This window comes from Malus sylvestris, chromosome 6, assembly GCF_916048215.2.
Source record: "Malus sylvestris chromosome 6, drMalSylv7.2, whole genome shotgun sequence".
NCBI lineage: Eukaryota > Viridiplantae > Streptophyta > Magnoliopsida > Rosales > Rosaceae > Malus > Malus sylvestris.
Window position 1 is genome coordinate 28,464,240 of NC_062265.1, and position 26,480 is coordinate 28,490,719.

The 26,480-nt window shown below is 39.5% G+C and overlaps 2 protein-coding genes and 1 pseudogene across 4 annotated transcripts in view; 2 read left to right on the top strand and 1 right to left on the bottom strand.

Moving 5' to 3' along the window:
• Positions 1-16,307, top strand: LOC126627244 (disease resistance protein RPM1-like). 3 transcript variants are annotated; one of them, XM_050296711.1, is made up of 5 exons: positions 1-262; positions 393-470; positions 4,891-4,964; positions 12,704-15,460; positions 15,958-16,307. In XM_050296711.1, exons 4-5 carry the CDS (start codon positions 12,735-12,737, stop codon positions 15,980-15,982), a joined length of 2,751 nt encoding a protein of 916 aa, XP_050152668.1. In that variant the 5' UTR covers positions 1-262; positions 393-470; positions 4,891-4,964; positions 12,704-12,734; the 3' UTR covers positions 15,983-16,307. The 3 variants fall into 3 exon arrangements, with proteins under 3 accessions (XP_050152668.1, XP_050152669.1, XP_050152670.1); XM_050296712.1 differs by having other exon boundaries at positions 12,708-15,460; XM_050296713.1 differs by having other exon boundaries at positions 4,891-4,943.
• Positions 7,629-26,480, bottom strand: part of LOC126627278 (uncharacterized) — a 21,098-nt gene continuing 2,246 nt past the window's right edge. The window contains exon 2 of the mRNA XM_050296749.1: positions 7,629-8,044. Within this exon, the coding sequence (XP_050152706.1) occupies positions 7,629-8,044 (416 nt within the window). The remainder of the gene's footprint in view (positions 8,045-26,480) is intronic.
• The window catches only part of LOC126627252 (elongator complex protein 3-like), a 110,982-nt pseudogene continuing 100,953 nt past the window's right edge, over positions 16,452-26,480 (top strand).

A 26,480-nucleotide genomic window follows, 5' to 3' on the forward strand; every position in this document is an offset into this window, starting at 1 on the left:
CCTAACGTGCAATTGTTTCTAATTCTAAAGTGATTTTCTCTAATTTTACTTGTTTCTCTGTCGGATCGAATGAGAAAAGATAAAAGGCTCATGAAATTGACGTGTGGGGTTAGGAATGGTTATATTCTATGAGTGAGCTCCAGTCCCTTCGTCTCATATTTGATATTTTTATTTTCGTTGACAAGGGAGCCCAAAAATAACGACGTCGGAGCAACTGAAGCATGTAATTGCAACTCTTTTGTGAGCTTCCATATGTCCCAGGGTATGTTATTCTGCAATCTTACTACCATATCAAATATCCTTCTAGTAATTTTCTGGAAGAAAGTATAGGGGCTTATGAGCTACATCTGACTTTTGTTTCACTTTTTTTTCTTATTATATATGTAATTCAGATTCTGAGCATTCATCATCGAACACAAGACTTCAAATTCGATTTCTTCTTCAACAACATTGCCTGTATAAAAAAAGGGGTAAGTTATTGATTTATACGCCATTAAGTTGAATTTGGTTGGAAGTCTAGTCAATATTATTTGGTGTTTTATTTTAATAATTTAAGCAAGCAAACGAGTTATATTTATCGTGTTTTCATTGTTTTGTCATATTCGTCATTTTAACAGATAATATTGTGTCAAATATGTTATCCTAATAAATTCTTCACAAATGACCCCAATAACGACTTAATTCGTTGTTTTGTTATATTCGTCATTTTAACAGATAATATTGTGTCAAATATGTTATCCTAATAAATTCTTCACAAATGACCCCAATAACGACTTAATTCGTTAACGAATTGTGTCGCCTCACGCAGTGATGAAGCCAAAAATTGTCAAGAGGAGGGGCAAAAGTTAAACGGTTTAAGGTCCCCAAAAAATGTGGACATCCATTCGAGGCCGAAGTCTAGTGTTTACATGAAGAATATGTGAACTACCTCGAATATTTGTAGGATAATTTGCACTAACTGAAATATTCAAAGTAGGAATTGGACATGACCTGACCTAGGAGGATTAGGCGAATTTGAATTTTTTTAATTATATATTGTATAAATAAGTGTCTATTTATTATATACATATAATATCTAAGAACATTGACTATAAAACATATAATATATAAAAATATAAAAAAAAAATTTTACTTTGTTGTATTTAACAGTAGGAGATAAAAATTTAAATGATTACAAGTTTTTAATACTTTACAAAATATTTTTTAAAGTTCATATGAATTTATAGTAAATTTGAAGATAAATAATAATGTAAAAAAAGTTAAAAAATATTGAAAAAGTGGGCAAATTATTCAAACAATAATTAAAAAACAAAACAAATCTCAATATAATCAGCATATTAAATAGCTAGCTATGTGGCCCAAACTGATTGGGTACAATAATTGAAAAACCAAATCAAAGTGGGTAACTTTGAAACGGCATGTGGGGTGGGGTGGGTAAGAGAGAAAGTTACCTTTTAGTAGCTGAAAAATACAAAGCTTGGGTATTTTGAAAAAAAAAAAAAAAAAGGAGAGCCTGGGAGTAGGAAACCCAGAACACCAAAAAATCAGATGGGACCAAAGGGACGGAACCATTGATCCTAGGCTTGATTTTCGGTTTGGGGAGGGGCGACCCTTATGTAGCTTTGCCCATGATCTCATGCCTATTTAATAGGTTATGCAAGAAATTAATATACCTAATATTAATTTAATAGTTGGGAACTCCCCCGTGATAAGTGTTGAATTGAATCAGAGACGGAAGTGTATATAAACTTTTGTAATGTAAATTAAAATTACAGTGCGCTTGAGTGATTTTTCAAAACCTTGTGTTTGTTATTTGAAATAAGAGTTTTCTATTATATTTTTAATTTTATTCGTTCCTTGGTTTACAAATTGCCACGTACATCACGTTATCATCTTTGTCCAAAAGTTTTTGTCTTGGGCTGAAATTATTGGTCTTTGTCAGAAAGTATTCGTAAGGGCCAAAAAGTATTGGTCTTTGTTTCATCACTTCCATCACAACTTGCAATTGTTTCTAATGTATTTTAAAAGCACATCCAAACAAGCCCATATAGATTATAAAGTATTAGAACATATTGAAAATATGAGAACAAGCATATAATGTGTCACATCCCATTCCAAATTTAATCGTATTTTATTCTCTAACATTAGAAAATTACAAAAATGCCCCTGACGGGGTGAGTGGAAATCCTAGGTGGACATTTGGGTCCTTGTCACTCTGTACCTTTTTCATGTCTTTCTAGGTAGTACTTATCCTTATAAACATGTGAGCGCGAACGAGGAGTAAATCGAATGATTTACACACATTTCCCAATAAGGGGCAAAAAAGTAATTATGCACCCTCACAAATCCATAACTTGTTTATCAAGACAACAATAGGTTGGACACTGTGATATTGAAGGCCTATTTGTTGGGTTCGTTAAGTAAGTGGGCAACTGGGCCCCATCTCCGTTAGTATTTAATTAATTAAGCATGATGTCTAATTAATTATTGTTTGGGTTTGACCCAAAGATACACACACATATACTCTCGTAATGCTCATCACTACGAGTGCGTGGATGCAAACAACATAGAATTTGGAGCTATGAACCTCAAGGACATTATGGTCATCCTACTCTTCTTAGTGCACAACAACCAATTATTGAACATTTTTAAAAATCATTGGTCCCACCCCACGTGACCACTCCTTTTCGCCATATAGCTTCCCCTCACGTTTCCTTCAGTTATGTCACACTCATTCTTTAAAACACTCAAACTCTCTCATTCTCACTCCTCTGCCTTAATTCTCTATCTCCCCCAATGTCTCTCTTTCTCAACTCTCGCTATCTCTCCTTTCTATGTGTTCACAAAGAAATTGAGAAATACTTTGTTCTTTAAGAAACATTGAAATTTAATCGTGATACTTAAATAAACAAATGATTTCGAATTCAATTGAATTTTCGCAACGATGATCTATGAATCAAGAATTATAAAAATAGACAGTTCGGATCGTTAAAGTTCGATGTAGAATGTATCCCACAACTAATCCCCATTTTTTAAAGGGCATGTATAAGATTGTTGAATCTTATAAGATCTAAAGGCTACAAAGAGTGAAAATGTTTGTCAAAATGTTTGTGTCTTGAACTATCCCACAAATGTGTGTATGTATATATTCCCTTTAGCCAAAAAATTGGAGGATGCGGGCAGCCGTCCGATCTCTTTTAATCGATCGTGCGGCTGGGACTCAACCATGCCGTGTTGCAATCTTTTACATTTTATTTTTCTTTCTCCGGCTCTCGAGAAGGAGACGCGTAGCCAAGCCACCCAGAGAGGTTCAGTCAAACCCCAATCCTCTCCTCCTTTCGACGATTCTGGACAATTTGGAGAATGGGTTTAAGGATTTGGGTTTTTACTTTCAAGTAATACTTTTCTTGGAGCATGGAGTCAGTGAATACTCCTTGGTTCAAATTGTACATCTCAGTTTCTGAACTTTTTTTTCCCTCCGGTTTTATTTAGATAAGAAACTCAATCACCATCTTTTTCATGATGCAGAGACCCATACTAAAACTCGCAAAAAAAAAAAAAAAAATCCCAAATCTTAGTCTCTCCTTTTCTTTTAACAATCAGGTTCTAGGACTTTTTTCAAGTTACTTTTCTGAAAAATGGGTTTTGTGATTTGGGTCTCCATTTGATCAAAATATAGGTACAGATCAATCCCACACTCGGCCATATTCATACCCTAATTTTGAAACATGCAGACACCATTTTTTTTTTTTTTTAAGATTCAGACCCCAATTGGCTTCTAGCTTTCAAATTCGCAAAGAAAAAACAAAATGATCTCTGATATTTTATGCTTATGATTGGGTCTACTGAAGTCTGAAACTGTGGTCGCGATGGAGAAGTGGTGCTCCGGCATGAAGCTTTGTTTGTATTCAAATTAGGAAGGAGAAGGGGAAACAAAAGAGAAAAAGTAGTCAACTCCCAGCCACACGATCTCATTAAGAAAGAACGGACGGCTGCCTGCATCCTCCTTTTTGGCTAAATGGGGATCCTCTCTCTTTTTTTATTTTTTATTTTATTTTTAACAAACTTTTCGGTAATTTCGGTTTGGGATCGGGATTTTTTTCGATTTAGTTCAGGATTTTTGGGAATTTGCAAATCTCGAACCAAACCAAATGATGTGTCACCAATAGGAAATAAACACGTTAATCAAAACTTAAGTGATAATCCAATCATAAAAAACCAAATCATTTCGTTTACAGAATTTGTTTTAAAAGTTTAGTCTCTCTAGAATTACCCTTATATATATATATAGTTTTCCTCAATAACTGTTTATGCATAATTGATGTGACATGCCATGTTTAGCTTTACAAATACTCTTTTCATACACTTCAAGTTTATATTACTATTTGTAAGTATAAACATATGGCATGACATCCTTGTATCTAATATGCTCATTATTACATGTTTGCACAGTGTCTTTTAGTTATTTGTACTGTTCTAGGCCAATGACCAACTTCACATGTATCTTCACTTGCACCATTTACGTTCGCTTTGAATCCAGAGTTAGGTGTCAGCCTATCTCTAGGTTAGATTTTTGGACTCGTATATGATGCGCTTAGCACCAGCTTTCGTGATATAGAACTAGAACGTAATATCTACACCCAACCTGTTCCATTGTCAGAATACCTCTGCAATGAATTTGTGTGCCTACATACATTAATGAGCAGTGACTTATGCTTTTGAGATGACTGTTGTATACTAGTATACGTATGCCATATTCTTCGACTTACGATATTTGCTGGCTGCTATATAGTATTACATAGTATTATTATTTTTGGGAAACACATTTTCGAAAAGGTTTTCAAAACTTTATTTTATAGGTCTACTCACCCTTGTTTTTTGCCCATCTAGGATCTAGTGGCAGAGCTTTTGTGACGACGAGGATTGCTGGCAAGATCTGACATGTAGGAGGATTTCTCCTTTCGGTATAAATGTTCTTACTTTATCTTTTACTGTAATTTACTTATACTCTGACATCACTTGTGTGAAGAGGTTCAACCTCGTTTACATGCGTACTCTAGAATTAGTTACTTTAGGTTTAAATTAGTCAACACTTTTCACATCACCATTACTTTATGGCTTCGTCACCTCTCAGGTATTGGCTAGCATAGCTCAATTCGGTTGTCTAGGTGGACATTTCGGGTTGGGTTGTGTCATAATGAGTGCTCATCCAAGCTAGTATTCAAAAAGTCTATTACAATTTGTTGAAAAAATAAAATGCAAAATGAAATTTATCTATTTTCTGTGTAAGTGAGAGTTGTGACTTAGGCAAGTCTAGGCAACACCTATGCTACGTAGGCCTAAGAACCCTTTCTTAATTTTCAAATGTTTGAGATTAATCGGGTCGGTGGCCACTCCTAGGCAGCGCTAGATGGAGATTTTTAGAATAGTAATTAATGTGTTGACCCAAAACTTGTAATTTTTCATGTCGTTCTGTGTCTAATTAACAGGTCGTGCAAAAAATTATGAGGCCTTTGTGTAGAGTTCAATCCGCTATACCCAAAATATTGGACGCCTACAAAGAATTGAAACTTTTTGTTATCCTTAATACTGACAGAGAACCATGACATTTGATGGAAGAATTAGATTGAATGAGTTTGAAACATTTCAACCACAGATTTTTGTTCTTGAATCTATAAACTATCTAGAGCAAGGGAAAAGAAGACAACGGACCTAAACCAAGTGAGGTGCATCAAGGATGAGGATGGAAAGGTTCTTGCTACAGAGAACGCGGTTAAAGACAGATGGAGAGGTTATTTTCATAATCTCTTCAATGAAGGACATGAAATGAGTGCTTCTTTAGGGGAGTTGAGTAACTCAGAAGAGTGTAGAAACTACTCTTTTTATCGTCGAATCCGGAAGGAAGAAGTGGTTGTAGCTTTGAAGAAGATGAAGCATAAAAAAGCAATAGGCCCAGACGATATACCAATCGAAGTGTGGAAACTTTTGGGAGAGACAGGTATAACATGGCTCACTGACCTTTTCAATAGGATTTTGAAAACGAAGAAGATGCCAAATGAGTGGCGAACGAGCACTTTGGTGCCTATCTACAAGAATAAGGGCGACGTACAAAATTGCATGAACTATAGGGGTATTAAGCTAATGAGTCATACAATGAAGCTCTGGGAGAGAGTCATTGAGCATAGATTGAGGCAAGAGACACGGGTTTCGGACAACCAATTCGGGTTCATGCCAGGGCGCTCAACCATGGAGGCAATCTATCTCTTACGAAGATTGATGGAAAGATATAGAGATGAGAAAAAGGATTTACACATGGTCTTTATAGATTTGGAAAAAGCGTATGATAGGGTCCCAAGAGACATTCTTTGGAGGATTTTAGAGAAGAAAGGAGTACGAGTAGCATATATCCAAGCTATAAAGGATATGTATGAAGGAGCAAAGACTGCCGTAAGAACTCATGAAGGACAAACCGAAAGCTTTCCCATAACTGTAGGATTACATCAAGGCTCATCCTTAAGTCCTTACCTTTTTGCGTTGGTAATGGATGAGTTAACAGGACATATTCAAGATGATATTCCTTGGTGTATGCTGTTCGCAGACGATATAGTGTTGATAGATGAAACTCAGGAAGGGGTAAATGCAAAGCTTAACCTTTGGAGAGAAGTGTTGGAATCTAAAGGTCTTCGCCTAAGCCGATCAAAGACAGAATATATGGAGTGCAAGTTCAGTGCAAATGGAGGCCAAAACGAGTTAGGGGTGAGGATCGGAGATCAAGAAATACCAAAGAGCGACCGTTTTCGTTACCTAGGATCTATCTTGCAAAAGAATGGAGAATTAGATGGAGATCTCAACCATAGAATACAAGCTGGATGGATGAAGTGGAAGAGTGCATCCGGCGTGTTATGTGACCGCCGTATGCCACTGAAGCTCAAGGGAAAATTTTATAGGACGGCAATAAGGCCGGCGATGCTGTATGGCACAGAATGTTGGGCGGTGAAACATCAACACGTACACAAAATGGGTGTAGCGGAGATGAGGATGCTTCGTTGGATGTGTGGGCACACGAGAAAGGATAAGATTAGGAATGAGGATATCCGGGGTAAAGTAGGAGTAGCCGAAATTGAAGGAAAGATGAGAGAAAATCGGTTACGGTGGTTTGGACATGTGCAAAGAATGCCTACTGACGCTCCGATTAGAAGATGCGACTATGGGACAGAGGTTCAAGGCCGAAGGGGTAGAGGAAGACCTAGGAAAACTTTGGAAGAGACTCTAAGAAAAGACTTAGAGTACTTGGATCTAACGAAGGACATGACACAGGATCGAGCACAATGGCGTTCTAAGATTCATATAGCCGATCCCACTCAGTGACTTGGATTTTCCAAGTCTCCAACCGAGAAGTTTTCCTCACTCGGAAAATTAAGGGAACACTACCCCAACCTACATGCTCCACTCAGAAAGCTTCAACATACAAGCTTCAACAAAAGAAAATTCAAAGAACTTAGCGAAGAAGGCTTTGGTGTATTTAACACAATACGTTGAAATGAAGGAAAGCTTATTTATTGATATCCCCGATAAGCTACAAATATGTACATATACATGAGTCAAAATAAACACACAAGAGGGAGCCTTCACAAAGGTTGCTTAGGAGAAGTCTCAGCAGTCCGTAGAGCCCCAGAAAGAGAAGGCACCGGAGGGGGATCATTTGGAGCCTCAGTATTGGACAGAACCCTAGAAGGAGGAGGCATCAGAGGTTGATCATTTGGAGCTTCATTACGCGGTACAGCCCCAGAAGACGAAGGCAATAAATGCCTTTGGAACAAACCCACAAATCTCTGATGATCAAGTAAAACCTGACCATCAGTTTCCTTCATCTGGTCAAGCTTCCTCTTCATGTTTGTAGCATAGTCATGTGCGAGCCGGTGCAACTGTTTATTCTCATGCTTGAGCCCTCTAATCTCCTGTTTGAGACTCATCACTTCAGCCGCCAATGATTCAACTTGGCGGGTTCGAGCAAATAGGCGTTGGGCCATATTAGACACAGAACCTGCACATTGAACACTGAGAGCCAGCGAATCCTTAACAGCTAACTCATCAGACCGTTTGGAAAGTAGTCTGTTATCTTTGGGAGTGAGAAGGTTCCTGGCCACCACCGCAGCGGTCATATCATTCTTCATCACGGAATCCCCAACGGTAAGAGGACCAGTAGGGGAGACGAAGGATGGGCGCCATATGTTGTCTGGAGAAGGCGGGGCTGCCTCTTCAACAAGGTTCAAGTCAAAACGACGGTCGGAGGGGCCAGACATTTTCAAAGGTGTTGAAGAGAGAAGAGGTCGGACAAATCAAGATCTTAGAAGTGCAAGAATGAAGCTTCTACTGGTGGAGATTCAAGTGTGCTTTGGAACTTAATGCCAGCCCCTATAAAAATCTGCACTCGACGGAGCTTCAGAAATCGAAGAGGCGCCTGCTCAGAAATCGAAGAGGCGTTTGCTTTCTCAAAAGTTGGGCTGCTTAGAGATCACGAGGGTTGATCTCAGAAATCGAAGAGGCGTTTGCTTTCTCAAAAGTTGGGCTGCTCAAAGACCTCGAAGGCTGATCTCAGAAATCGAAGAGGCGCTCGCTTTCTCAAAAGCTGGGCTCCCCAGAGACCACGAGGGCCAATCTCAGAAATCGAAGAGGCACCTACTTTTCCAGCCTTGTCAGCACCTGTCACACGCACACTCAGCTTTGCGGAAATTATGGGCATTCTGTCGAAGACTTCTGGGGAAGTAGAAAACACATGAATCTTACTGTTCAATCACCCACTTCCCACACGCAACAATAGCTCATGGGTACCACAGATAACTTTGCCAAAGTTCTCTGCCAAAGTTGAGCACGTGAAGCTTGCAGCTTCCACTACATCGCTCTGACCAAGAAGGGTAAAAGAATAGCAAAGAAACAGCACTAACAAAGTTTAGACCCATAAATTTTGAAGGTCTAGCTACCATATTATTACCCACAAGGGTAAAGGAATAGTACCACTGCTGGATAATTGGAAAGTCCCTGTGTGTCAACCTATGTGCTTCGTGGCAAGGTAGACTAGCAAACATGCCCAACCTTTACTCACATTCGAGAAAACACTCCCAATAAGATTGCTTGCTCCAAAATCGAAGAGGCACCGTCCTCCGAATCTCGAGAGCCAGACTCCCAACATGACTTCTTTCTTAAAAATCGAAGAGAGGGTAAAGGAACAGTACCATTGCTGGATAATTGGAAAGTCCCTGTGTGTCAACCTCTGTGCTTCGTGGCAAGGTAGACTAGCAAACATGCCCAACCTTTACTCACATTCGAGAAAATACTCCCAACAAGATTGCTTGCTCCAAAATCGAAGAGGCACCGCCCTCCGAATCTCGAGAGCCAGACTCCCAACATGATTACTTTCTCAAAAATCGAAGAGACACTGCTCCCCGAATCTTCGAGAGCCAGACCCCCAGCATGATTGCTTTCTCAAAAATCGATGAGGCATCGTTCTCCGAATCAATCGAAGAGGCGCTCGCTTTTCTCAAAAGCTGGGCTGCTTAGAGACCACGAGGGCCGATCTCAGAAATCGAAGAGGCACCTACTTTTCTAGCCTTGTCAGCACCTGTCACACGCACACTCAGCTTTGCAGAAATTATGGGCATTCTGTCGAAGACTTCTGGTGAAGTAGAAAGCACATGAATCTTACTGTTCAATCACCCACTTCCCACACGCAACAATAGCTCATGGGTACCACAGATAACTTTGCCAAAGTTCTCTGCCAAAGTTGAGCACGTGAAGCTTGCAACTCCCACTACATCGCTCTGACCAAGAAAGGTAAAAGAATAGCAAAGAAATAGCACTAACAAAGTTTAGACACATAAATTTTGAAGGTCTAGCTACCATATTATTACCCACAAGGGTAAAGGAACAGTACCACTGCTGGATAATTGGAAAGTCCCTGTTTGTCAACCTATGTGCTTCGTGGCAAGGTAGACTAGCAAACATGCCCAACCTTTACTCACATTCGAGAAAACACTCCCAACAAGATTGCTTGCTCCAAAATCGAAGAGACACCGTCCTCCGAATCTCGAGAGCCAGACTCCCAACATGACTACTTTCTCAAAATCGAAGAGAGGGTAAAGGAACAGTACCATTGCTGGATAATTGGAAAGTCCCTGTGTGTCAACCTTTGTGCTTCGTGGCAAGGTAGACTAGCAAACATGCCCAACCTTTACTCACATTCGAGACAACACTCCCAACAGATTGCTTGCTCCAAAATCGAAGAGGCACCGCCCTCCGAATCTCGAGAGCCAAACTCCCAACATGATTACTTTCTCAAAAATCGAAGAGACACTGCTCTCCGAATCTCGAGAGCCAGACCCCCAGCATGATTGCTTTCTCAAAAATCGAAAAGGCATCGTTCTCCGAATCTCGAGAGCCAGATAGCACAGACCACTTTTTCAAAGTGCTCTGACAGAGTTAAAACATGTGAAACTGGCAGCTCCCACTACCGTGCTATGACCAAGCAGGGTAAAGGAATAGCATTACTACTTCTTAGGGAGACTCCTATATATGTCGACCTCCATCCCCAACAGACAGGCAGACCTGCAAAAATGCTCAACCCTTCATCATATCTGAGAGGGCACTCCCAACGAAGCCTTTCGAAATATTCAGCTTTCCTTCCCCCCGATAATACCTCTGCAAACAAGCTATACTAGAGCAAGAATATCTCATATCATCAGGGTTAAAAGCAAGAGTATCCCATATCATGCTTTTTCCCTGTCTTTTCCTTTGGCCTTGTTTTTACCTGCAAGACAAGGAGAAAGAGAGCAATCAGTCAGCACTTGGAATCAAGCTTCCAGCCAGGAACTGACTGCCTGGAACCCCTTACCTGATTACTTACCTAGCATTGCTCTCGAGTACTCATCTTCAACATCTTATATTTCCAGGGAAGATTCCGCATCTGCTTGAGGAACAGATAGGGCAAGTGCGAAGGATACAAGGAAGCATGTGGAGACAAGCGTAACAGCACACGTGCCGATACATCCATTACTCTGTCAAAAGCAAAAGTATCCCATATCAGCAGGGTGGAACGTACTCTAGATTTGATGGACTTGTTTTGACCCTCAAATTCTTCAGTCGGCCTTATACTCTGGAGGAAACCAGAAAACCCTCCAGCTCAGTTCAAGAATAAGCCTGTGGAAAGTTACTTCTTCAAAAGCAAAAGTATCTCATATCATCTCTTCTCATTTTTCTTCTCTTTATCCTTCATGCTGCTGCAAGATGGGGAGAAGGTGAACAATCAGTCGGAGCTCTGATTGCTTACCTTGTCTGTCATCTCTTTCAGCAGACCCCCTAGCTCGGCGACTTGGGGGACTCCTACTACATGGTTTGTATCGCGCTTGACCAAGCCTGAAACTACAAGTAAGCTTCAAGTGAAATTGATACATTACCTTGTGCATCTCCACCAGTTAAAGATACCACCCCTGGATGGAGGAAGAGTACTTCCAGAGAAGATGCCACATCTACCTATGAGACAGATAAGGCAAGTCAAGACGACACCACACTCCGATACTTAGAAGTTTCATGATTACGAGATCATTCTCCCACAATATTTCCTAATGTCATTTGTACTAAATCATTCACTTGTACTCACTAAAGGAGAGCTTGAACCTATGTACTTGTGTAAACCCTTCACAATTAATGAGAACTCTTCTATTCCGTGGACGTAGCCAATCTGGGTGAACCACGTACATCTTGTGTTTGCTTTCCTATCTCTATCCATTTATATACTTATCCACGCTAATGACCGGAGCAATCTAGCGAAGATCACAAAAAGCGACCGTTTTCGCTACCTAGGATCTATCTTGCAAGAGAACGGAGAATTAGATGGAGATCTCAACCATAGAATACGAGCTGGATGGATGAAGTGTAAGAATGCATCCGGCGTGTTGTGTGACCGTCGTAGGCCACTGAAGCTCAAGGGAAAATTTTATAGGACGGCAATAAGGCCAGCGATGTTGTATGGCACATAATGTTGGGCGGTGAAGCATCAACACGTACACAAAATGGGTGTAGCGGAGATGAGGATGCTTCGTGGGATGTGTGGGCACACGAGAAAGGATAAGATTGGGAATGAGGATATCCGAGGTAAAGTAGGAGTAGCCGAAATTGTAGGAAAGATGAGAGAAAATCGGCTCCGGTGATTTGGACATGTGCAAAGAAGGCCGAATGACGCTCCGGTTCGAAGATGTGACTACGGGACAGAGGTTCAGGGCCGAAGGGGTAGAGGAAGACCTAGGAAAACTTTGGAAGAGACTCTAAGAAAAGACTTAGAGTACTGGGATCTAACGGAGGACATGACACAAAACCGAGCGCAATGGCGTTCTAGGATTCATATAGCCGACCCCACTTAGTGGGAAAAGGCTTTGTTGTTGTTGTTGTTGTTGTTTGTGTTCTTGGAAAAAAAGACTCGAGAAAGTAGTTTTCGGACTAAGTTTGGCTCTTCCTTTGTTAAAATGAATGAAAGTTAAAAACAGATTTAAGTTTCTTGATTACTAGACAATTCGGGTACCTTATTTAGATCTTGATTTCTTTTGGCTTGTGGTTTCGTTTGAAAACTAAGCACATAGTTTGTAAAATACCAAAATTTATCCATTGCGTTCTCTTTTTTTTCCCGTTGTTTTGAAACTTTTCCTTTCTGTAGATAGATTGCATACCAAGTATCGAAGGCCAAAATGGAGTCAGCTGCATCACTGTTGATTGGGAAAATTGCGGCCATTCTTGAGAACGAAGCATCTTCCATAACGGCAGTCCGTGATGAAGTTGATGAGCTTAAGCTGGAGCTTATAAGCATGAAATCTTTCTTAATAGATGCTGAAGGCAAGGAACCACAAACAGAAGGAGAGAAAACGTGGGTTACAAGCGTCAGAGATTTGACCTGCGATGCTGAAAATGTCATTGATGAGTTCCTGTATCACATATATGACAAGCAAAGTGCCACTCCATTTACAAAATTGCTCCACAGAACCATTTACTTTCCAAAGAATCTTTGGTATAGGCATCGAATAGCCAAAAAATTACAGAAAATCACGAAAAAGATGAAAGCCATTCCAGAGAGGAATGAGAGATATGGTGTCTCTACAATAGAAGGAACAAGTTCGGGTAGTGTTCCCAGATGGGTGAAGAACAAAGCCGAGTCTTCTCTTTATATTATGGAAGATGAATTAATCGGCATTGAAGACAAGAAGCAAACGTTAATGGGATTGTTGATGAATGGCGAGGAAAATGAAATGGTTGTGTCTGTGGTCGGGATGGGAGGATCAGGCAAGACAACTCTAGTTGCCAATATCTTCAACAACGAAAATGTAAAGCGGCATTTTGACTGTTATGCATGGATCACTGTTTCTCAAACTTTTGTGATCGAAGACTTATTCAAAAATCTGATCAAGCAATTCCACCAAGGAAGAAAGGAAGAGGTGACAGCACAATTGGATTCCATGAGTTACAAAGAATTGTTAGAGATGTTGTCGGCATACTTGAAGTCTAAAAGGTACCTCGTTGTATTGGATGATGTGTGGGATATTAAACTTTGGCAAGAAATAAAGATACCACTTCTTAATAGGCATCATGGAAGTCGAATCATGCTTACAACTCGAAAGAAAGACATAGCATCCTATTCTTTTGAAGTTGAAAGTCGTCCTATTGAAATTGAACCCTTGGGAAACAATGAAGCTTGGGAGCTCTTTAGCAAGAAAGCATTCTCAACTTACGATAATAAATCTTGTCCACCAGAGCTTGAATCCTTAGCATGGAAACTTGTGGATAAGTGTGAAGGCCTACCTCTGGCAGTGGTAACTTTAGGTGGTCTAATGTCTTCCAAGAGGTCATCATCGGAATGGAGAAGTGTATATAACAGCTTAAATTGGCACTTGACTAACAATCCTATGCTAGAACCAATGAGCAGCATCTTGTTGCTTAGTTTCAACAATTTGCCCAACCGGTTGAAGCCCTGTTTCCTATATTGTGGCCTTTTCCCAGAAGATTATCTCATCAAAAGAAACAGGTTGATCAGGTTGTGGATAGCTGAAGGGTTTGTTGAACCAATTGATGGGGTCACACTAGAAGAAGTTGCAGAGGGCTATCTTGTGGAACTTATTGTTCGTAGCATGCTACAAGTTGAAAAGAATGAAGCTAGAGGACTAGGAGCATGTAAAATGCATGATCTTGTGCGTGAGCTTGCTTTGTCGACATCAAAAAAGGAAAAGTTTGGTGCTACGTATGTTGGCAGAGAAATAGTTGATAAAGCTGAAATCCGGCGATTGTCAATTCAAACAACTGAAAGAGAAATTAATTCTTGCACAGGTATGTCAGAGCTTCGCTCCTTTCTTGTCTTTGGCGCGTTAAAGAAATTGCCTTCTGGATTCAAGTTGTTGAGAGTTCTAGATCTGGAGGGTGCCCCAATTGATAGATTTCCAGATGAACTAGTGTACTTGTTCAACTTAAGATATTTAAATTTGAAGGGAACTTTAATTGAGGAGCTTCCAGAATCCATCGGACGGCTTCGCAACCTTCAAACCTTGAACATCCGTGACAGTAAGATAAAGGCACTTCCGAAAGCAATCTGCAAGTTAGTAAACCTACGCCATCTAATCATGCATCGTTACACTGGTGATCATTATAGCTTTATATATGTCAATGGGACAAAACCAGCATCCGATCTAAGTAAATTACAGAAACTGCAATTTTTGCGATGTGTTGAATCAGAAGGAAAGATTATTAAAGGCATCAGGAATATGACCCAACTTACAAACCTCGGGATTACAAATGTGAAAGCAAGTGACGAGATGGACCTATGTGACTCCCTTCAAAAGTTAGAGCTCCTTCACTCTTTGATTTTAATGGCAAGTGATGAAGAGGAGTTTCTTCGAGTTAATGCACTACGTTTGCCTCCTCCATACCTTCAAAAGGTCTGTTTGGCCGGAAAACTAGAAAGGGTACCTCTTTGGTTTGGTTCACTCCAAAACCTGACGTGTATGATTCTATATTGGTCTAGACTTGAAGAAGATGTGCAACCTCACATTCAAGCATTGCCGAATCTTGAAAGGCTTGAGCTATATAATGCATATGTTGGCGAAAAATTATGTTTCTCCAGAGGCTTCATAAAGCTTAAGCGTTTGGAATTACTTGACTTCCCCTTGTTGAATAGTATAGCTATAGAGAAAGGGGCGATGCCAAATCTCCAGGCCTTACGGATTAGGCGTTGCGCGGAGTTAAAGACATTGCCGCAGGGCATTGAGTTCCTTGCTGACGTAGAACGCTTGATTCTGATTTCTGTTCCAATGCAACTTATGGAGTCCGTAAAAGGAGGCACGGATCATCCAAAGGTACAACACATTCCTGAAATCAACATGTATTACGAGAGACAAAATAGGTGGTGTCATGAAAGCTTTTCTGGTAGAAGGTACGCACTCTTTTATCCTTGCATAAAAATTTAATTAATGCTAGACTTACTATATATTTTGTATCACATTTGTAACCTCTCTTTTATAAAGGTAAGGCTCATTGACATATGTGGGTCTCATTTTTATTAGAGAAGTGGTACAAATGTGGTATGAAAAATATGGTAAAAGTAAGTTTTTGTAAAAATTTGTAAAAAAAAATTTCCCCAACGTAATCATTTGAACTATTATGTTAGAAAGTTAAAAGGTATGGGATTTTTATACTCCTATTTTTTTTTCTTATGCTCTCCTCTTTTTTTTGTTTGTTAGTGTTTTAATTTATTCAATTGTTAGGCTACGAAAAAGAGGAAGTAGTGCATCGGAGTGTAAAAATCATTTTCCCTTACAATTTGCCTGTCCAATCTTATACAGAAGTCTGGCAAAGACATAAAACATGCATGCATTGAGATTTTATTCGATAAATGTGTTTTTTTTTTGTTTTGTAATATCTTTTTTGTAGAATCAAGCCTCAGAAGCACTTGTGAAACTGCAGTGAGTTCTCCTTTCTGCCAGTTGATTTTGCAGTGAATCTCGACTTTCGTAATAGTAACAGAGTTGGCTATACACGTGTTGAGTCATTTGCCCTGCAAGGAAGAATTCGTTCGTTGTTTGTGTGTTGTGAAGTTGCAAACATTGATCGATCTTGGTTTCTTATTTGCCCTTTGTGAAATTGAATAATGCCCAAGATTCTATTTGTGTAACTAAAACTTATATTATTGATTGCTTGCGTGTGTTTTGATGTAATAATATTGGTTTGAAACTGAATCTATCACTGATGAGAATAATGCCCAAGATTATGTTTGTGTAGTATGAACTTATATTATTATTTGCTTGCGTGTATTTTGATGTAATAATATTGGTTTGGAACTGAATCTGTCACTGATGAGATCAATTCTAACTAAACCAATGATTATGACCCATTTTTCATTTTCGATATTTAATGTTTTTATCAAGTTTTCAAATATAAATTTTGTGGGCGATGTTTTAGTTTATTATAGTTTTATCTGAAAAATTATTAGATGGTACGGTATTATCAGGTCGGCAGGTGATTCTTCTATTCAAATTTAAACATGTGTGCTGTTTCTTACAGCTGAATTAAAAAGTTTTTGTTGTGATAATATGTGGATGGCCCACATGAATAGTTTGTTACTATTTATGCACAGTATTTTCACTATTCATTTGTGGAAAATTTGTAAAGTGAATAGTGCTTTCTTTTGTTTATATAAAGGAAGAAGAGGAATGAAGTGAGGAGAGTTCACGGGAAAGAAAGAGAGGAAGGAAGGAAGAGGAAGAGAGAGAAGGAAGAGGAAGAGAGAGAATAGAGGAAGATGAGAGGAGATAATAGAGAGAGTTATCTTTGTACTCCTATTATTCTAAATTATAATGGAAGCACCACTGCTGCCCCGAGGACGTACTCCAGTCACACTGACTGTAGAGGAACCTTGTAAATTTTGTGTCTTGCTTATTTATTCCACTGCACACACCGTCGATTTCACAACACGTTATCAGCACGAGAAGCTCTCATGTCAGTGGAAAGCACAATATCATAAATCTGGTGAAGCATTATCTACCTCTCACCTCGGTCAGCTAAAATCTCACAGAGTAAAGACGGCAAGCCAGACATGTCAAACAGGGAAGATCATCTTGTCACAAAAATCCATCAACCTTTCTTTTATCACTTTTTCTTTTATCACTCTAACTATTGATGTGCTAATCCTTATCCCTGCTAGACCTGCAATCTATTTTTCTCTCGTGGACAAGAAAGATGGAGAGATCTTACAGACAAACAAAGGTGCAGCAAAACAAGCAAAGGTATGTCCATTTTTCATTTCTCCCACCGCGCCAGAAGCGCCCCACCGAATTCCGGTGCGAATTGAAATTTCCAACGACCTGAAGTCGTCACGAGATAAGAAAACTCGTACCTGACAACTAGTTTCCAGAGATCCAAAAGAATCTCATTAGACTTGGAAACCCAGATCGTGTCGTTCTCAATGGATCTCGAGGACCTCCATGAATCCTCAGTTGTCTGAGAAGGTGATGGCATAACTGACCCCACACAGGCCTCCCTCTCTTGTGCCTTCGTCAACCTCACTGTCATCTATGTCTCTATGGAGAGGTTCTTGCTTTGCGATGCCATGTTCTTTGGGCCATGCAAGAACAACGCCAGTCTCTGGTAGCCTTTTTGGATTGAATTGGTTTTGTGTAACCCCCACAACAACCCAGCTGGTACTGGGTTTCGAGACTGGTAGAGATAGACAAAGAAAAGGGGAAATGGGGCCAATGATTTAGAAAGGTGCGTTGCACCATGTAAAATAAAAGAAATAAAAACAAAAGTTGTTGGAATGTTGTAACATGTGATTGAATAAGAAAATAATAAAATAAAATAAAGGTAAAGGTTTTTGGATGGTGTTACACCATCTGAAAAGAAAGAAGAAAATATGTATATATTTATGTGAATGGTGTTGGCTTAAAACACTTTCACAAGTTCTATTTATTTAAAGCAATTTATTTACAGTGGGTAGAATTATTACCCTTTGCTTTAAAGCTTTGATATTTATGTGCATGGTGTTGGTTTAAAGCCCATGTCACAAGTTCTATTTACTTTAAAACAATTTATTTATCATGGACGGTTTTACCGCCTACTGCTTTAAGTTTTGATTTATGTGAATGGTGCTGAATTAAAGCCCTTGTCACAAGCTTTAATTTATTTATTGTTCAATTTATTTACTATGGCTGGAATTACCGACTATTGCTTTAATTTATTTATTGTACTTATCTTTTGTTACAATGAGTATATATAAGACCCAAAGTTCCTTGATCAGATCAGAACCTGCAGTTTCTTGATCCTCATCATATAAAATGATTGGACCCGAAGTTCCATCATACAAAAAGATCAGGCATGAAGTCCTTTGATCCTGAAGATCAGAACATGAAATTCCTTGATGAGTACCTTAAGTTTGAAGTGCCACAGCGCCTCAACTTAATTATAATAAAGGTCATAAAAGTCTCAGTCCATAGACTATTTAATAAGGACCAGAAGTTCCTTATGTCCATACTTAAAATGGTTTAGCAGAAGCATTTATTAAGCGGATGAAATTGATTACCCGCGCTCTGCTCATGAAAACGAAATTACCAGTTTTCTACATGGGGACATGTCCTTTTACATGACGCATTTTTAAGTTCGGATGAGACCAGTTTCCAACCATCAATATTGCTCAGTACAACTCGTGTTTGGGAACTAGCCAAACATTATACATTTACGAGTTTTTGGTTGTGTTATCTATGTGCCTGTAAGACTGCCACAACGTACTGAAATGAGGCATCATCGTAGATTAGGCATTGATGTTGAACACCATCTATCATTCAATATTTGGAACCCTTAACTGGGGATATGTCTACCGCATGATTTGCGGACTATGATTTTGATAAGACAATTTTCCTGCCATTAGGGGGAGAAAATAACATCGTTCCAGAAGAACGATGAGAAAATATCATTCCAAAATAATGATGAGAAAAGACCGTTCCAGAAGAACGAAGAGAATTTGTCTTATTTTGATTCACGAAGCAATCAATGAGAAAATGAAATATGAATAATTGAATGATGCAACGAAAGTGATGAAATCATATATACTTACTGCAAATGTGCCTACAAGAATTGATGTCTCTGTTGGATAAAATAATGAGACAGTAAATGATTTATCTGTTGCACGCCTGAAGCATGGCAGATTTTTAGACTCAAAAGGTTCAGTTATTCGAAAGAAGAATAATATGGCACTATTGAACTATTGCATTCCCGAAGCATAACTGTTGCATGCCAGAAGCATAACAGTCACTGCATGGATACACGTCCCAGATAGGACAATCCACAGACATGGGAATGTTGATGTCTCATACATGGAGCATAATAGACATATAGGTTCCAATGACTCAACTCCCGGAAGTGGAGATTAAAATCCAAGCTCTATAACGCTCAAGAGGAGGTTATGATCCACATTCTCTAAATTATGACTATCCTGGAAGAGATAGCGTCATGCCCTTGAAGAGGCAATGGATATCCAAAGAAATGAAAAGCTTTTATGCATGCCCATGCACATGAGAATATGGGATCACGGATTGATGATAACCAATGGTAATTTTGGTTTTTACAAGTAGCTACTAAATTCATCAATGAGCTATGTTAATATTGAGCCACGTTCTTTTGTTTGTCGACAAAAGAAAAATTATTGGCCAAAATGGAGAAAGGCAATTTCATTACAATTTTGTAAGAACGTGGGCAAATGAACCTATATATATTTGAATACAATACAAATAGCCAAAAGATGTTGAACCCAGGAGGTTACATTGGGCATTTGTAATACAGTGAAATACACTCACATGATATGACACAAGGTTGTAAACGAGTTCATATGAATGGAGAATTATATACGAAGGGTTGTGAGTCGCCCACATTATATCTCCATAAGTAATCCCTCAAGTATACATGAGAGCAAATTGCTCTGTATAAATTCCAAAGGAAAATGTGTCATGAAGTGTAGAAAACCCTTGAAGGATTCAAATTGCTTGAAGTAAGCATCTGAAGGGTAAAACATAAAATATGTACTCAATACTAATGGATGATATAAATTGCCTTAGTGAGTACTATCATTATGATATTGTTGCAACATACTAAAATCTCTTGCAAGAGTCAATGACATTAAATTATAACTCTTGAAGAGTTGATGATATTAAATTGGGACTCCTGAAGAGTCTAGAAAAATTATAAAGTGTTGAAGGAATTATTGTCTCGAGCTGCAGATCGAACAATCTACCAACACGAATCTTATCCATGATATTTGTGATATTAAAAGAACCATATGGATTGAAGATTATGAGTTGAATACTCATATGATTTAGACACTAAGAACGATCATTTATCTTCGTGAATGTAAAGATAAATTGATATTTGGTCCAGAAGTACCACATCTTAGTGAAGTATATGCTTTATTGTATTTGGCACAATACATTGAATGAAATAAAGCTTATTTATTAATATCTCCAAGAAATTACAGATATATACATACACATGAGTTAAAACAAACAAACAGGATGGAGCCTTCATAAAGGTTGCTCATGTGAAGCCTCAGTACTCGGAAGTACCCCAGAAGGGGGAAGCACTGGAGATTGATCATGTGGCACCCCAGTACTTAGCAAAACACCAGAAGGGGAAGGCATCAGTTGCTTTTGGAATCTAGCAACGAACCTCTGGTGATCACTTTGAATCCGATTTTCGGATTCCTGCAGTTGGACGAGCTTTCTTTTCATGCTCGTAGAGTAACTATTTGCAAGTACGTGTAACACCCTATTCTCGTGCTTGAGCCCTCTGATCTCTTGTTTAAGACTTGCCACCTCCTCCATCAATGATTCAACTTGGCGAGTTTGAGCAAGTAGGCGTTGGCCCATATTGGACATAGAGCCAGCACACTGAACACTGAGAGCCAAGAAGTCTTGAACGGCCGACTCTTCAGACCGTTCTGAAAGGATCTTGTTATCTCTTGGAGTAAGAAGATTCCTAGCTACCACAGTAGCGGTTATGTTATTCTTCATCACAGAGTCCCCAACCGTAAGGGGACCATTAGAAGATAAGAAGGACGGGCGCCATATATTATCTTGATGCTGCTCGTCTGTATCACTCCTAAGACTCAAATCTAAGCAAATGTTAGATGGGCAAGTCATTTTTCAGAAATGATGAAGGAAAAATAGAGGTCAAATAAAATTTCAAAGGTGCAAGATAGAGGAAATTTCTACAAGCAGCAACTTTCTGAGCATACTCTTGAACATAATTGATGTCTCTATAAAAGAAGAGGCAGCAGAGCCATTCGTTCAAAGATCGAAGAGGCACCGCTCTTCGAATTTCAAAAGCCAGATTTTCCTGAATAAAGTTCGTTGGCATTTTTCAGACGTAATCCCAGCTTTTTCAGATGTCGCGTGCAATTTTGTCAAAGATCTCTGACAAAGTTGAAAACACGTAAATCTTACTGTTCTATTTACACCACAGTTGCTGACAGGAGTAAAAGCACAGCACCACCACTTGCTATTGAGAAATCTCTATATATGTCGACCTCTGTTCTCCATAACAAGGCAGACCTGCAACACTGCAAGAATACTCAACTCTTCCTCATCTCCGAGAATGCATCTTCAACATAGCATCTCGAAATACTCAGTTTTCTTCCTCTCCGAGAATACCTCTTCAAACATGTCACACCAGAGCAAGATTATCACATATCTTCAGGGACCAGAGCAAGATTATCTCATATCATGCAATCTCCCTGTCTTTTCTTTTGTCCTTGTTCTTACCTGCAAAGACAAGGATAAAGAAAGCAGTATGTCGGAACCTCCACTCAAACTCCAAGTAAGGAACAAACTGCTTGGAACCTTTCCCGATTGCTTACCTAGCTCTCGAGTAGTCATCTTCAACTGTTGTTGGAACTGGGTCTCCGGTCACCAAGAAGTGATGAACCATCCAAATGCAAGGGTTTGCATTCCACTTCTGCACCAGGGGACAAATCCTACAAGAGAAGATGCCACATATGCATGGGGGGAAAAGCAGTGAAAATACTACTTAAGCAAGGGGAGCAAGTAAGGAAAGTGAAAATGATGCATTGAAGCATGTGGAGACAAGTGCAATGAACATATGCTGATTCATCCCCAACTAAGCCGAATATCACTTGTCACGTGAAGCTCCTCATGGTCCAATTTCATTCAAGATCAAGCCTCGAAAGTCCTTGAAGAAATCAAAAGTCGGATTCAAGATCAAGTGTCCACCACACTTGAATCAAATCTGCTCCAGATCAAAGGAGTAAATTCAGACCTTTGGATGCAAGTCTAGTAGAAAGTCCTACAACCCAGTTCAAGAAAAAGCCTGTAGAAAGTTAACAACAAGTAAAACACCTTTTTCGGCAACTCTCCCCGCTAAGAGACTGAAGCAGAATGATCAGTGATCAGCCTAAATGATTTGAAATCAGGGGGAGATACTCATCAAGGGAAGCATCCAAAAACAGATCAAGATTTTAACGAATCAATCGAAGACTTATGACCATCCAAGGGGGAGTGTTGTGATAATATGTGGATGGCCCACATGAATAGTTTGTTACTATTTATGCACAGTATTTTCACTATTCATTTGTGGAAAATTTGTAAAGTGAATAGTGCTTTCTTTTGTTTATATAAAGGAAGAAGAGGAATGAAGTGAGGAGAGTTCACGGGAAAGAAAGAGAGGAAGGAAGGAAGAGGAAGAGAGAGAAGGAAGAGGAAGAGAGAGAATAGAGGAAGATGAGAGGAGATAATAGAGAGAGTTATCTTTGTACTCCTATTATTCTAAATTATAATGGAAGCACCACTGCTGCCCCGAGGACGTACTCCAGTCACACTGACTATAGAGGAACCTCGTAAATTTTGTGTCTTGCTTATTTATTCCACTGCACACACCGTCGATTTCACAACACTTTTTGAATTATTATTTTTTTAATTAAAAGAACTAAAAATAAGAGGCGTTTTGACAGACTTAAAATACCTCTTTTCCTCCCCTTCCTCTTCTCTTCCATGGCGACTGCAATGCTGCCAATATCCGAGCCCGCCAGAAAGCAACCCCGACCGGGTCGGGGCGGATTCGATGCCCATGGACCATCCGAAAAAGAGGCCCGGGTTCGAGCCATCGCCGAAATCGTCAGCTCCATGGTCGACCTCTCCCGGAAGGGCCAAAACGTCGACCTAAACGCCCTCAAGACCACCGCGTGCCGCAAGTACGGCCGTTCACGTGCCCCCACATCGCCATCACCGGGAATATTTGCGTGTACTGCCCCGGTGGTCCCGATTCGGACTCTGAGTACAGCACTCAGTCTTACACTGGATACGAGCCTACTAGCATGCGCGCAATTTGGGAAAGGTATGGCTTTCTCTAGTTCATTGACGCATTTTATCGAACACTTGATGGGGAATTCAAGTTTTATTTATTCATCATTCGTTTCAAAGCTTAAAGTTTTTGGCTTGATTGATTTTTCACCATGAAGTTGAGAGCTTTGTAATGAAGAGATTATTTGAAGGAAAATGTGTTTAAAATTGGATTAGTGAAGTTAATTTGGTAGTTAATCTTTTGGTTTTGTGTGCTTAGATACAACCCATATGTCCAGGCTAGAAGCAGGATAGATCAGCTGAAGACATTGGATCACAGTGTAGACAAGGTTTGGCTTGTTCTATGTTTAGAGCTTAAAGAATTTATTTTCAGGTTTGCAGATTTCCATGATAGAGTAATATGCATAGTTGTCGCCTCATAACTGGTACTGAATTTATGTTTTCAGGTTGAGTTCATCTTAATGGGCGGTACTTTCATGTCGTTGCCCGCGGATTACCATGATTACTTTATTAGAAATCTGCATGATGCGTTATCGGGACACACTTCTGCCAATGTTGAAGAGGCAGTTGCCTACTCTGAGCATGGTGCTACTAAATGTATTGGAATGACCATTGAAACGTGAGTTTTTAGTTTATTTTAGAAGCCATTAATTTCTCATTCTTGTGTTTAACTTGGTTGACAGTAATTTTTAGCTTACATTCTAGTTTCCAGTTCATCTGGTTGGTCCAGAAAGTTAACGAAGGTAGTTGTAACTTTTTATTCTGCCGGAGGCCAGATTATTGCCTTGGACCTCACTTGAGACAAATGCTTTCTTATGGTTGTACAAGACTAGAAATTGGAGTTCAGAGTACATACGAGGATGTGGCTCGGGACGCCAATAGAGGTCATACCGTAGCTGCAGTGGCTGATTGTTTTTGCTTGGCAAAGGATGCTGGTTTTAAGGTCAGCCTAGTACCTCACAGATTTTGGACCTTTTATATCATAAAACTCACTTACCTTCAACATGGGAAAAGAAAGGATTTTGGACCTTTTATATGTACAGTGACAGGAGATTAATCTTTCATCAAAACAATTTGTGAGCCTGGATATATTTTTCAAATTATTGTGCTCTCCCATAATTCAGCGTGAATATTTTATCATAATCTAGTTGGTTTTGGTATTACCATTCACTTTGTCTAAGTTCAAGAAGAAGCATTTGTTTGTAATTGTATGACCGTAATCTTTATGAACTGCAATATTAAAAGCCTTGAGGACTGTTTACAATATGCATTTTTGCTGTGTATTCCTGTCGTTCATTTTGAGTTACTTTTGTTTCACACTAATAATTTTATGCATTTGATCACGTCGAATCCTTATGAAAATGAATTCAGAACAAAATTGCGCTAAAGCTAGGGCGTCACCCGTAAGTGGCGCGCTGTGTGGCCCGAGCACAGTGATAAGTGAGCAAGGGTCGCTGTATCTCCATTGGCACCCGGATGCAGTGTTAAATGAGCAAGGCGGCCATAGAAACTTTTTTTCGAACGACTCCACTCCAAGTTGTTTGGGAGCATATGCTCCTATCAACTTTACACGGGACACACAAAAGAAGTACTTTGATCCTATTAGACGGGGGAGGGTGAAGAAGCTAGGACAGAAGGGTAGAGTTCAAGAGAGCAAAATGCGTTTAGGAACGTGGAATATAGGAACCTTAACGGGAAAATCTATGGAAGTAGTGGAAGTTATGGTGAGGAGAAGGATAAATATTATGTGCCTACAAGAAACTAAGTAGGTTGGTAGTAAGGCAAATGATCTAGAAAACTCAGGGTTTAAACTTTGGTATTCGGGCACAAATAGAACGAGAAACGGTGTTGGCATCATCGTGGACAAGACCTTGACACAAGATGTTGTAGATGTCAAGAGGGTAGGAGATAGAATCATGGCAATCAAGATTGTAATAGGACAAGAACTTATCAATGTGATTAGTGCGTACGCACCTCAAGTAGGGTTGGATACGAGTTCGAAGGAGAAATTTTGGGAAGACCTTGGAGACTTGGTGCAAGGAATTGCTCAGACGGAGAAGTTATTTATAGGAGGAGATTTAAATGGACACGTGAGCAGGGAGACAGGCAACTATGGAGGTTTTCATGGTGGCCATGGTTTTGGGGAGAGAAACGAGGATGGGGAAGCTATCTTGGATTTTGCAATGGCATATGATCTCTTCTTAGCCAACACCTTCTTTAAGAAGAGAGAAGAACATGTGATCACCTACAAGAGTGGGTCGTCAAAAACACAAATAGATTTTCTTCTAATGAGGAAAGGGGATCGTATAACTTGTAAGGATTGCAAAGTTATACCAGGAGAGAGCGTGGCTAATCAACATCGCTTGTTGGTGATGGATGTACATATCAAAAGAGTGAGACAAAAGAACAAGACTTGGAAGTGCCCAAGGACTAGATGGTGGAATCTAAAAGAAGAAAAACAAGTCATTTTCAAAGAGAAAGTAATCACCCAGTGTGTGTGGGATAGAGATGGGGAAGCTAGCCAAATGTGGGATTCCATGGCTAGTTGTATCCGAAAAGTAGCAAAAGAGGTATTAGGAGAGTCCAAGGGCTTTGCCCCACACCAAAAGGAATCTTGGTGGTGGAATGAGGAGGTACAAACAAAGGTGAAGGCTAAGAAGGAATGTTGTAAAGCCTTATACAAGGATAGGACTGATGAAAATGGTGAAAGGTATAGAAAAGCGAAGCAAGAGGCGAAGAAAGCTGTGAGATAAGCTAAGTTAGCGGCTTACGACGATATGTATAAACGACTAGATACCAAAGAAGGAGAGTTGGATATCTATAAACTAGCTAGAGCAAGGGAAAAGAAGACAAGGGACCTAAACCAAGTGAGGTGCATCAAGGATGAGGATGGAAAAGTTCTTGCTACAGAGAACGCGGTTAAAGACAGATGGAGAGGTTATTTTCATAATCTTTTCAATGAAGGACATGAAAGGAGTGCTTCTTTAGGGGAGTTGAGTAACTCAGAAGAGTGTAGAAACTACTCTTTTTATCGTCGAATCTGGAAGGAAGAAGTGGTTGTAGCTTTGAAGAAGATGAAGCATAGAAAAGCAATAG